We start from the raw sequence: 12,703 nt of genomic DNA on the forward strand, positions 1-12,703 counted from the left end.
TGGGCTAGGCTCTATGGCCTGAGTCTCAGCGCCACCAAAGTAGGTGGAGAAGGCTTTTTCTGAGCCCAACTCATGGTGGCAGTGTTGGGGGTTCCAAGCAGATGGAAGGGGAAATAAGCTATCATGCCTCTGAGAAGGGAGAAGAAAAAAAAAAGACATTGGTTTAAGTCAGGAAACAAAAAAAGGGGAACTGAGTGGCTGTGAAAGGGTGGGGTTTTGCTCACACTGTCCTTCCTCTCTGGACTGTAAGAATATGTCTCCAGAGCCGGTGTCTATGCTGATCAAATCCCACCTTCCACGTCTGGGCAGTTTAATGCATCTGGGAAGGAGCCAGCATTGAGTCAGGACTGAGGTGGGTGATCAATGAATTGGAGCAACAATGACTGGGTAGCGACAGTGAGTACCTTCCCCACTCAGGGCTATATGGGAGGGCAGGGAGAAAACATGGCTGTGTCAGAGATGGCCACAGGAGGTAGATGATGGTGGGGGGGGGGCCTCAAAAGCACCACATTCTGACAGGTAGCGCTAGATGACCAAGAGGGGCCAATCTTGTGGCCTAAGGGAATAAGGACAATGGAAGGAAGGACTAGAGAGGAGCCCCAGAATTAGTCACAGGTAACTGAGAAGCATGAGCACTGGCCCAAATCAAAGCTTTCCTTCTTCGTAGCCTTTGCATGTTTGTAGAGTGCACTACAAGGGCCCTTCTGGCTGTGGTGAGACCCCTTTACAAATTTTACTTTCATATTCAGCTGGGCCTTAGAAGGCAGCAGCGTGGTGGGGTGATTTGGGGGCAAAAAGCAGAGGCCTGAATTGAAGCTGTGAGATCATGGAATCATTGAATGTCAGAATCCCCCTACCACATTCCCTACAATTAGCTATCCAGCCTTTGTTTCATGGCCTCCAGAAAGGGGCAGCCCACCACCTCTCAAGGCAGCCACTTCAACTTCCAGCTCTAAATCCACCATTATGGAATCCAAGGTTTCGAGCTGAAAGGTACTGGGGAAGTCATCTGGCCCAGATATTGGGTAAGCTAGTTCATCCTTCTGGATCTCAGTTTCCCTCTGTGTAAAATGAGAGGATTTCATTAGAGGACCTTTGGATCTTTGTAGCATTCAATCCTGTGGTCTTGAAGTCCTCTGTGAATGAGCTGAAAGTCCCACCTGAGGATGATCAGGGGACCACAAGTAGCTGAGTAAAGTTAGAAGATGTGGGATACCTACTGAGCATCCCATGATGCCAAACATTAGGGTCCATTACAATCTCGTATAAGGCATAAGTACACAGAGTCAGAGCCAACCTAATGTTCATATTTGATTTTTTTAAAAAATCCAATTCTTCGTCCTTAGGCACATAACACTTACTAGCTGTGTGACCCTGGGCAAGTCACTTAACCCCATTGCCTAGCCAAAATAAAAAATAAATTAGAAAAATCCAATTCTTTAGGTCAAGGAAAGGCAGCCAGTGTCACTAGTAGAGTTGTTAGGTGGGCCCTCTGGGCGTCACTGGAAACCTTTTCTCTCCCATTCCTCTTCATTCTCCCCCTCCTTTCCTCATGTTCTACTTCTCTTTCTTCCTCTTTTTCATGCTCTCTCTCCGGTTCCCGCTTCCTTTTCTCCTCCCCTCAGCTAGCACCACTTATCACTGTTGTCGATCCTAATCAGGGCCCCTCGATCTAGGGGGGAACATGAACTTTGAAGTCTGAGGCCTGAGGCCTGGGATCAAATGGTGGCTCTGCCACTCACTACTTGACTCACTGTGGCCTCACCTCTGAGGTGACCTGCCTACATATGCAGCTGTCTCTTTGGGCCATAGCCTGCCTCTCCTTCACCCATGACTGCCTGCCATCTTCCTGGCCTGGTGCCATGTACTTGAGAGAGCTGGACTTGATGACTGCCAAGATCCCTCCCTTCTGTAAACCCGGGTGTGTGTGTGTGTGTATATTTCTGCATATATGTACATGTATGTTCATGTGGCTCTGTGTATATATACGTATCTGCATGCATTGTGGCTGTGTGTATGTTTCTGTGTATATGTACATGCAAACATGTGTGGCTATGTGTATTTCTCTGTACATGTGTGGCTGTGTATTTCTGTGTGTGTACATGCATACACGTGTAGCTATGTGTATTTCAGTGTGTATGCACATGCATTGTGTGCCTGTGTATGTTTCTGCATGTATGTACACGTGTGGCTGTGAGGTGGGGGGTCTGTCATTAGGAGAGGAGCCAGCTCCCTCCAGCCCCTCTGAGGGCTGACAGAATATGCTAGGATCTCACTGAAGGTCTCCAGCCAGTGCTGGCTCCCCTCCTGGCAGGGCTGCAGCTGCTGTATCCTGAGACTTGGGCCCTGCAGGGCAAGGCAGGTTGTCCCGGATGCCTTGTTCTCACCTACCAGGCCACTCAAGCAAAAGCAGGTGGCCACTCTCTAGATCCCTTTGGAACTCAGAGGGGAGAGGGAGAGGGGGAGGAGGCTGCCCCTGTGATTTCATTGGTACAGGGAACTCCTTCAGTCAATCCTGTCAGCACCTTCTCTGTGGCCTGGGGCACTAAGAGGGAAAGTGACTTGACCAGACTCACACAGCCAGGACACAGCAGAGGTGGTACTTGAATCTGGATCATTGAAGGTGACCTACTATACCGCACTGCCTGTCTTCAGGACTCAGAGGGGCTGCGACTAGAAAAGCAGCAAGAGAAATGCCAGGCCTGGGGCCCAGGGCTTTGTTTCCCTATGTTCCTTCACTCTTCTGGGCTCCTGCTTTTCTTTGACCAAAAGGAAGCAGGAAACAAGGGGCAGGGGAGGGAGGAGGAAGTGACCACACACCAGGCCCCCTAGGACTCTCCTGTCTCCTAGGCCTTGCTTTGGCTTTGACACTATGCCTGTAGGTGAGGATCCCACTGCTGCCACCCATGAGCTATGTAGCCCTGGCCAAATCCCTGGGCCACTCTGAGCCTCAGTTTCCTCATCTGTAAAATAAGAATAATCCTGCCTCCATTCACTGAGTTGTTGGGAAAATCAAAGGAAAACAATGTCCACTAGATAGCTAGATAGTTAAAGTCATGTCAAAGAAGCTTAAGGGGGTCAGAGGAGGTGGGAAATGGTTTCCTGCCGTGCCATAGTATCAAGACTGAGCATTATTACAAAGCGAAACTTGGAAAATGATTTAATTATTCCTGTTCTCTGTACTGTAGATATGAAGGGAGGAAAGAACAGGGGAGAAAGAGGCTAGGGCACCAGTTAGAAGGTTTGGCAAAGTAATATTGACTATGTGATTCACATGTAACCTGGTGAGATGGAGATATGGGGTATCATGCATAGACTGGCTGTGTGACTGTGTCCAAGTCATTTCACCTCTCAGTTCCCCAAACAACTCTCTTCAGACTGTAAGTTATAGGTGAGTTGCTGGACTACCAAATAAGGAAAATATTGTGTCTGAAACTGCTTTATTTGGAGGCGCAACCCCCCCCACGAGAGAGGGAAATCTGCTTGGTGTTGCCTGATTCTTTCCACTAAATGTATAGCTTTACTTCCACAATATGGAGGTAACTGCACAAATTGTCCTCCCTTTCCCCTTTCCTCACTACAATCCATTCTCTCTTCCCTTTTGCCTTGTACTATCCCTTGTTTCCCCTGAAACTCAGTCCAGATGCCAACTTCTACACTCGAGTCTTCCTGATTACATTAGTTACTAGTTCTGTCTGCCTCCTGAAAGTACTCTGTATATATAGCTTTGCCTCTATTTCCCTTTTGTGGATCCTCCAAGCTCTTGGTTTATTATATGTAAAAGTCCTATTTCTGGGCCTTGGAGACTGTCCATGCTGCTCCTTTGTTATTCTTTATAAATTCTTGGTGGTTCTGTCCTTCTCTAGGGGTATCAAAGTCCCTTAAAAGAATAATGGGCCTCATTTGGGAGATCTGTAACAGTGTATTTCTTCAAGCAAGTTTTTTTTTTTAAATGAAGTCTCCCTACCAGGAAGAGACTTAGGTGGAAGGGACAACGTTGCTCACGCAAGCCAGAGAATACGGCTCCAAGCTGCTTCCTGGCTCTAAGCTGGGAAGGAGAAGGCCGCCCTGAGGGAGAGGCTTCAGGAGACACATAGCTAACCAACCTGACACATGTCCTGGGGAGGCCTCTCAGTTATGCAAATGCAGTTGCTGAGGGATTCAGCCAGAAGCAAGATACCATTGGGCCCCATGGGGCTTTCAGTTTCAGTGAGGCTGAAAATGCAGTGAAGGGGGAAAGAAGGAAGGAAGGCATTCAAAGAGTAGGGCTTGGACCCCTCAGACCTACGCCTTCCTCCTGGCATATGCTCTCCCAGATGCCCAGTACCCTGACGGTAGTCAGTGATGGCTCAGCTTAGTCACACTGCATACCCCCAGAAACAAAATGAACTATAATGCATTAGGTCACTCCCAGCCCCAAATGCCTAAAATTCTAGCTAAAAAGAGTTTGAGTATCAGGCAAGTTGGAGGTTAGAATGTTTGCAAACCCAGACAAATGGCCCAGTGGAATGGTAGAGAGAGAGAGAGATGTGCCAGGCATGGAAGTCAACTCACAAAAACAAGCAAGGATTAAGTTCCAGCTGTGTGCAAAGCATCCAGGTGGGAGCTGGCAGCAACACAACGGTTAGATAAGACAAGATCCCCAACTTCTTAGAGCTACCGGTTCAGTGGGAGGATACAACCCAAAGGCTAAGAAGAATAGCCTACATTTTATGCTGCCTTGTACTCCACAGTGCAAAGTAATACATGATGAGAGGGAAAGATCAATGAGCTCTCCATTCCGAAGATCCTATCTACTGCTTACTGACCATGTGCCTTTGAGAAGGTCGCTTAAGCTCTTGGAGATTCCATTTCCTCTTCTGAGAGAATCTCTTAGATTTCTGCAGTTCCTTCTCACTTTAAATCCTGAGCCTAGAAATACTTTTCAAGAGGTGGAACAAAGTGCTATGAGGCAGGAGGGGGAGAAAGGCTTCATGGGGGAAATGGCATTTGAGCTGAGTGGAGTTGACCTATTGAGGATGGGAAGGCAATTCAACAGGTGAAGAACAGGATGGAAGACATTCCAAAGAAGAGCATAAACAAAGCCAGTGGGGCAAGAAAATACAGGAAGAATTCCAAATAGAATTTAATCCAACAAATCAAGCTCTGATCAAGCTCTTACTCTATGTCGAACAGCATGCAAGACACACCAGGGTATAAAGACAAAAAAAATTCCCTCCTGGATAAAGAAGAGTCCAGTTCAGCTGGAGTGTAGAGTAGGTAGAGCATGATGGTAGAGTAGATAGTAGAGTAGGTAGTAACATGAGAAAGATCCTTGGTACCAGCTGGTCAAGGGCCTTGAATGATGAGCAGAAGACTTTGAGTTTTATTCATAGGCCCCATGGAACTGCTGGCCACTTGGAGGTCTTGAACAGAGGATCTGTGCTTTAGGAGGCTTATTCAGGCTGTGGTATGAAGGATGGATTGGAGCAGGGAAAAAGTAGAAGACCTAGATGTAAGAAGCCTATTACAGTTGTTTAGGTGAGTGGTAATGAGGGCCTGTACTAAGATGCAGACAGTGGAAACGAAAGAAGACTGGACCAAAAACACTGTGGAAATCGGATCTACAGGGATTATATATGAAAGGTGAGGGACAGAGAAGGGTCAAAGAAGGCACCAATGGGAATCGACCAAGTTCAACACTGGAGGCTTCTCAGGAAGAATCCCTCTTGTGTCCCCGCTCACCCACCCCCACCCCGCCGTGTTTCCCCAGCATATTTGAATTTGGCTCAGGGCTTAGAATCCTCCAAAAGGGAAGGGGCCTCAGCTCATGGGCAAAAGTCAGAGGAGTCCTTCAGTTCTTCTGCCACCATCGCTGCTGCTGTGGCACACGTTCCTCTGGTTCCCTGATGTGTCCACTAAACTTAGTGTTGGCCATGCTGGCAGGACATCCTGCTAGAGATCTCCTGGAGGCAGCGAGAATTGGGACTCTGGAACTCCGAAGAGAGAGGGTGGGAGCAGGGCTGTGCTTGAGCCAGCTTGAACTGGCTTGTGAGAGCAAATGCCATAAATCAGGGCTTGGTTTATTGTTCTATTGATTGTCTGGACTTAAAATATATATGATGCAGATTCAATTTTAAAATGTGTCATGGGTGCTTTTTTCAGAGAGCTGGTTGTTAAATATTTATTGGCACATCCCAGGTTAGAAGTCATCTATTTACAGGTGGCAGTTGAAGCCACAGGAGTAAATGAGTTTGTGAAGAAGAGGAAAGGGAAAGAAAAGAGAAGAAAGAGAGTCAAAGACAAAATCTTTGAGAACATCCAAGTCAAGGTGTTGGAAAAAAGGATGAAGAATCAGGGAAGGAGGCCGAGATGGAATGGTTACAGAGATAAGAAGAAAACCAGAAAAATGTGATCTCTCTGAAGCCAGAAAAGGAAAGCTACAGAGAGACAGACATGGGGCCGGGGGTGGGGGTGTGGGGATTGGGTGGAGAAGTGGCAGAAGGATAAAGGGAACACATTTTTTAGGACCTGGCCGACCTGAACATGTTTATAAGCAAATGGGAAGGAGCCAGTGGAGAAGGAGAGACTGAAGAGACAGAATGAGAGTGAAAACAGTAGAGAAACACCAAGACGTGATGCAAAAGATAGGCAGGTACAAGAGGCCCAGGAGGAAGCCAGGCAGACTAAAGTAGAATGAAGAGCCACATGGTCCCACCAAAATGGAGCCAGAAAAACTTAGAGCCAGAGTGCCACACCAGGGCAGAGAGGGGCATACAGTTTTAGGTTCAAGGGTACCTAAACCCCTCTGCTTCCATATGCAAAACTGACCAATTAGCTACTGGGCAGTGCCCTCACCACACTGTAGGAGCCCATCCACCCAGTGGTCGAGAAGCTACCAAAGCCACAGAAGAAACCTGTGAAACATTGCTAACCCCAAGACCTTCAAGAATTGGCACTGCATCACATGAGCCCTAATGTGGCCTCTCGAATGCCAGAGAACTGCTCTTGGTCAGAGTCAGACCCCAAATTTGAGGAAGCTTCAGGGACAGCACTGAGGCCTTCCTTCCATCACTGGCTTTGTCCTTAACTCTTCATCCTGGCTCGGCTTTAGTGGAGCTGTATCTGGCCTTCTTGCAAGCCCACCAAGCCTAGGTGAATTGAGTAGTTGCCACAGAGTCCCTGCAGAGCCCCCTGCCTGTTCTCCAGGTTATAAGGTCAGGGAATCCCCGAACTTGATCTCAGGAGTTTCTCCTGGGAGCTGATTGGAAATTATTTCAGATTCACCTTAGCCCATCAGCTACCTTCTCTACCCCTGACCAGGTAGTTCTAGAAATCTATTAATCTTCACAATGGAGCATGAGGAAAGGCACGACCCTGGAAGAGAACAAAAAAGAACAAGGTTTCCCTTGCTGCAACCTGCGAGCACAGCTAGTGTGCAACATTTTGTCTGCCAACTGAGCATTTATTCTGGGACTGTGGAAATGCATTCAAGCAAAGAGCCACATTAGGAAGGCACAAAAGACACAGGCTGGAGCAGAGTGGATGTCCCTTTCAAAGCCTCTCCATTCACAATGATGGCCTGTGAGGGCTGGGAACAATCTTCAGGTTGGAAAACCCAGGGCAAGCTTCACCTTGATCTGAGAAGCAGCTGGAAGTTAGCATGCATATTGTCAAGCTGGGGACTGATGTCGTAAAAGTGCTGTTTTAAAGGAGACGCTTCTCACAGTGGCATGAAGGATTGTTTGGAAGAGAGACCAGAGGTAGGGAGACCAGTTAAAAGGTTATGTAGGTCATCTAGAAGTCATCATAACAATTCTCATGTTTTGACTCAGCATAAAGAAAAACTTAACAATTAGAGCCAGCCCCAGAAGGAATTGACTCCTTTTTGACGTACTGAATTCCCAATCACTGGAGCTCTGGCCGAAGGGGCCAATTGTAAGGGACCTTGACGACGGAATTCATGCTTTGGGTAAAGGTTGGACTAAATCTCTGAGGTCCCATCCAACCCTGAGATCCTGGGTTTCTTTTGTTGAACATGGTTGGATTGCCCACCTTTCATGGGTTGCCATGGTCAGAGAATTTATTTCCAAATGGTCCCTCTCCATTTGTGATGGGCCTCATTGGACTTAGCTTGGTTGGTCGTCAGAAAACAAACATCACCTGTGGCCAGGCCCAGACTCAGAGACTTCTCCAACATGGTAGAACCTGCCAGAGCTTATGCTCCACTGACATTGCTTTTGAGGACCACGCCATTAAGGTCACATCAGTGCCATGAGGCATTGGGATATATCATAGTAAAGCTCAAAAGGAACAGACCATAGGGTCATAGATTTGGGGCTAGATAGGATCTTACAGATGAGGAAGCTGGAGCCCAGAGAATGAAGTGCCTTGCCCAAGGTCACCTGGATAAAAAGTGGCAGAACCAGAATTTATGTCCTTGGACTCCAAATTCAGTGTTCTTTCCACCACCCACACAATCTCACTGCTGTATTAGAGCCTGCTGTTTTGAACGGTCTCCTCGTCTTTGTTCCCTTAGGTAAATCATAGGTTGCCATGGAGCCCGTAGGTTACTATGTGAGCATCTCAAGGCCTCACCCAGCAGCTATTCCCCTTTGTCTTCCAGGTCTAGTTCTGGCAGGTTCTGCCTACTTATGAGGCCATAGGAAAAATCGAGATAATCAGCAGAAAGAAGGGGGAAAAGCAGTAAGATTTGTTCCTGAACAACTGTATCTCAAGAGTGCTGATTATTGGATGGATGTCAACCTAGAAAAAAGTCTCTAGCAATGTGCCATAGGACTATGTTCTGGTTAGCTCTGTTCTGTTTGATATGTTTTTTTTCTTTTAAAAATATTTTAATTATTTCATTAATATTTCCCAATTACATTAAAAAATTTTTAACATTCATTTGTAAACATTTTGATTTCTGAATTCTCTCCCTCTCTGCCATCCCCCCCATACCCTTTGAGAAGGCAAGTAATATATTTGCTATTTTTTAAATCAACAACTTGATTAAAGATCCAAGTGGCCTGCATATGTAATTTGCAGGGACATGAAGTTGGAAGGATAGCTAAATTAATTAGGTAGCTGAATCGGGATCTCAGCAGATCTCCACAGGCTGGAGACCAGATGTTGGAGGCAGTGTGGCCCAGTGGGAGGAGCTGAGTTGAAATCTCAGCTCTACCCCATATTTTAGATGCCGTCTTGGGCAAGTCACTTCCAGTCCCAGGGCCTGTTTCCTCCTCTGTAAACTGAGAGGATTGGACTAGAAGGTCCCTGAGGTCCTTCCTAGTTCTAAATCTATGATCTTGCTACAGGGAGAAGAGTGATTAAAAAAGCCAGCCAATTTCTAGCACTTATTTACTATTCCCATGATGCTTTTCTCCTTCACTTTTCTAACGGAAACTTCAGTACTTTAGAGTCAATAATAGAGCATTTCTTGTAAGTGCCAATGTGAGTGACAGACAAAAAGTATTGCTTTGTGAAAAAAACTAAAGATATAATGTCTAGTCTTGGCCCCTGAGAAGAACGAATCAAAATACCTCCTTCCTTTTGTGGCGAGGTTGGAGCCTATGGATACATAAGGTTATATGCACAGTTACTGTGCTGGTTCTGCTTAAAGGTTTTCCTTTGGTACATGGGAAGGCTTACTATGAGAGATGGAAAGTCATCTAGAAATGACTGCAATGTAAAAACAAAAGGCATCCATCCATAAATCTTAAAATAATAATACCTTTTGAAAAAGCATTGTTTTGTTCCTGGACCTGAGGCCAATGTACTTTTCAACTTTGTCACCTTTCTCTGTCTCAGTTAATTTCTCCAAAAGAGTAGTCAGTAAGAGGGAGGTCATGCCTCCCTTTCTAGGGTATCTTGACAATCACTAAGTTACTTCCTGGTCATACATGGCTCAGACATCTTAGGTGGAGGCTAGGATCAGAGCAGAGTTACCATCACATTGGGGTAGTCACGTGATCTTTATATTTTGGAATCAGCATGCTATTACTGCTGTTGTTACTGCTAAAATTGGTCACTATGTCTAGCTCCAAGAATAAGGACGTCCCATCCTGATCCCCAGTAAAACCCAAGAGCGCACATTTTCTTTCCTTCAGCTTAGGCAGGATCAGTGCAGTGTTGTTGTTCAGTTGTTTCAGTCATGTCCAACTCTCTGTGATCCCATTTGGGGTTTTCTTGGCAAAGATACTGGAGTGCTTTGCCATTTCCTTCTCCAGCTCATTGCACAGATGAGGAACTGAGGCAAACAGGGTGAAGTGACTTGCCCAGGGTCACACAGCTACTACGTAGCTGAGGTTGAATTTGAACTCAGGTCTTCTTGACTCCAGGCTGGCATTCTATCCACTGTAGTGCCACCTCACTGCCCAGGCTCAGTGTGGAGGCAGTTAATTGTACCTCCTAATCATAGGTGTGTTCCCTCACCCTCCCCAGATCCTACTGGGCTACAGACTCCAATGGGATGCCACCACATGAAAACAATTAAATACACTATCCAGGAAACTGGGAACTTAAAGTCCCAAATCAGCCCCTGATCTCTTGGTGGGGGGTTGGGGGTTGGTGAGAGAGGCAACCATTAGGATCAATAGCTACACACAGTTATCTTTGTTCACAGGCTATATATAAAACAAGTCTTGTTGGTGTCGATATAGGTCTGCTTCTCTGGTATCTGGAGAGCAGACAAGTGGATTCAGTATCCAGGATAATCAATCGACTTCTACAATGACCCAGTCTAACAAAGCCTCCCAATGGTGGGGGAGTTTACCCAGAAACTTCATTTGCCCAGGAGTTACCCCAGTAGGTGCTATAGCAGGAGGACAATCAGTGAAAGCAAATAGCTCCTGGATAGCCACCCATGGAGGTCAAATGGGGCCCCTTGAAGTGGGTCGAGGCTGAAGGGAGGCCAGTTGGTAGTTGGCTGGGTGCTTCACCAGTTCTCTGTTTCTAGTGCCCACAGGTGAGGAGTACTGGGGAAAGGAGAGGAGAGGAGAAGACATGGCTGCAGTAATCCTGGAAAGCATCTTCCTGAAGCGATCACAGCAGAAAAAGAAGACCTCCCCTCTGAACTTCAAGAAACGACTCTTTCTCTTGACCGTTCAGAAACTCTCGTATTACGAGTATGACTTTGAGCGTGGGGTGAGTCTAGCTGCTATAGGACAGCCAAGGCAGGTCTGTTCAAGTTTGTAAAACACTTTCCATCCATTTAGCTCGCTTGAGCCTCCCTGCCACCTGGTGAGGAAGAGGCTGCAAGTATTATTGCCTCATTTTATAGAGGAGGAAACCAAGGCTCACAAACATGTGACTTGCCCATAGTCACATACTGTGTCTTCTAACTGCAGCTTCAGCAATCTAACCACTACTCCCAACTGCCTCTTAGTGGGTGTTTCCTAAGTGTTATTGACGATCCCAATGGCCAGAAGCTGGATCTGTCGGCTGCTCCCGTTACAGTGTTATTATTACTCGGGACCTCCGGCATTTTGCAGATGATTTTGTACACAGCTGGTACTTAATGAATGCTTTTCTATTCATCCATTCCCAGGATGTGAGCAAGTGCGTTCATTCACAGGATCCCCTGGACTTTGTGCAAGTTGTCAGACTCTCTGATATTGGTGATGGAATTCAGATGACAAAATCTGGTCATTCCTGTCTCTTCATGACTTTCAGCAATCCCACCTTGCTCACTTCTTTGTTTTCTTTCTCAGAGACGAGGAAGTAAAAAGGGTTCAGTAGACATTGAGAAGATCACCTGTGTTGAAACAGTGGTTCCTGAAAAAAATCCTCCCCCTGAGCGGCAGATCCCGGTGAGAACTGGCCACCTTTGCTGTCCACCCACTCTGTTCTGCTCAAAGGACCCAAAGTATTCCAGTATAATCCAATCGATAAGCAAAACTCATCTTCACCTCCATATGTGACAGTAAAAATAAGTTACTTTGTGATACCACCCCATTTGAGTGGCATAATGTCCTCTAAAAATATAGAGATGAGTTCAATTCAACAAGCATTTTTAGGATACACAGTATCTCTTTCACTAAGGGATATAAAGTTTTATAACATGGTTATCTTTGTTCCCCAACACCAATGTCATAATTTTTAGATGGTTTAGCCCAGTGGTGTCAGACTCAAATAGGGGCCACTAAACAATAAGTCAGGATCTCTGTGGGCACACCCTGACTTAGAAAACCACGAATTAACATTATCTATGTCCTATTGTATGTTTATTTTGTTGTACATTTCCCAATGACACTTTAATCTGCTTCCCCTCCTAGTGGGGATTATTGGGCCTGTGAGCATGTTTGACACCTCTGGAGAACTAGGGAGAGGAGAGGAGAGGAGAAGAGAATAGAATATATTATGGGGTGGGGGAAGGTAGTATATTATTTGAACCACACCTGTGACTTCATCAGTGTAGGAAATTCCTGGTAAGGAAACTCTCTCTACCAACAGATTGATGTCTGCTCTGAAATTTCCATTTTGAGAACACTGCCCTAGGGCACTGAGGGGTGAAGTGACTGGGGGAGGGGGTTGTCACACAGCCAGTATGTGGCCTTCTTGATTCTGAGGTCAGTTCTCTGTCCACTATGTCACATTGCCTCTTACAGTAGCTTATGATGTATAGAATAGGATAGCAGGTGAGTGCTAAGCTCTAGCATGTTGTGCAGCTGGAGGGGACTGACACTGGGACCCTGGGAATTCCGCCCTACCTCCCTCCCTGTCT

General features: G+C 46.3%; 1 protein-coding gene across 2 annotated transcripts in view; it reads left to right on the forward strand.

Annotated features, from left to right (window-relative positions):
• The first annotated feature begins 204 nt into the window (after positions 1–204).
• Positions 205–12,703, forward strand: part of BTK (Bruton tyrosine kinase) — a 35,113-nt gene continuing 22,614 nt past the window's right edge. The window contains exons 1-3 of one of the 2 annotated variants that reach the window (XM_020963392.2): positions 205–396; positions 10,937–11,124; positions 11,691–11,789. In XM_020963392.2, the coding sequence (XP_020819051.1) occupies position 396; positions 10,937–11,124; positions 11,691–11,789 (288 nt within the window). In that variant the 5' untranslated portion in view covers positions 205–395. The remainder of the gene's footprint in view (positions 397–10,936; positions 11,125–11,690; positions 11,790–12,703) is intronic. The other variant, XM_020963393.2, reaches the window with a different exon arrangement.

The sequence above is a fragment of the Phascolarctos cinereus genome, unplaced genomic scaffold (genome assembly GCF_003287225.1).
Source record: "Phascolarctos cinereus isolate Bilbo 61053 unplaced genomic scaffold, phaCin_HiC Scaffold_8;HRSCAF=390, whole genome shotgun sequence".
In the NCBI taxonomy this organism is placed as follows: Eukaryota; Metazoa; Chordata; class Mammalia; order Diprotodontia; family Phascolarctidae; genus Phascolarctos; species Phascolarctos cinereus.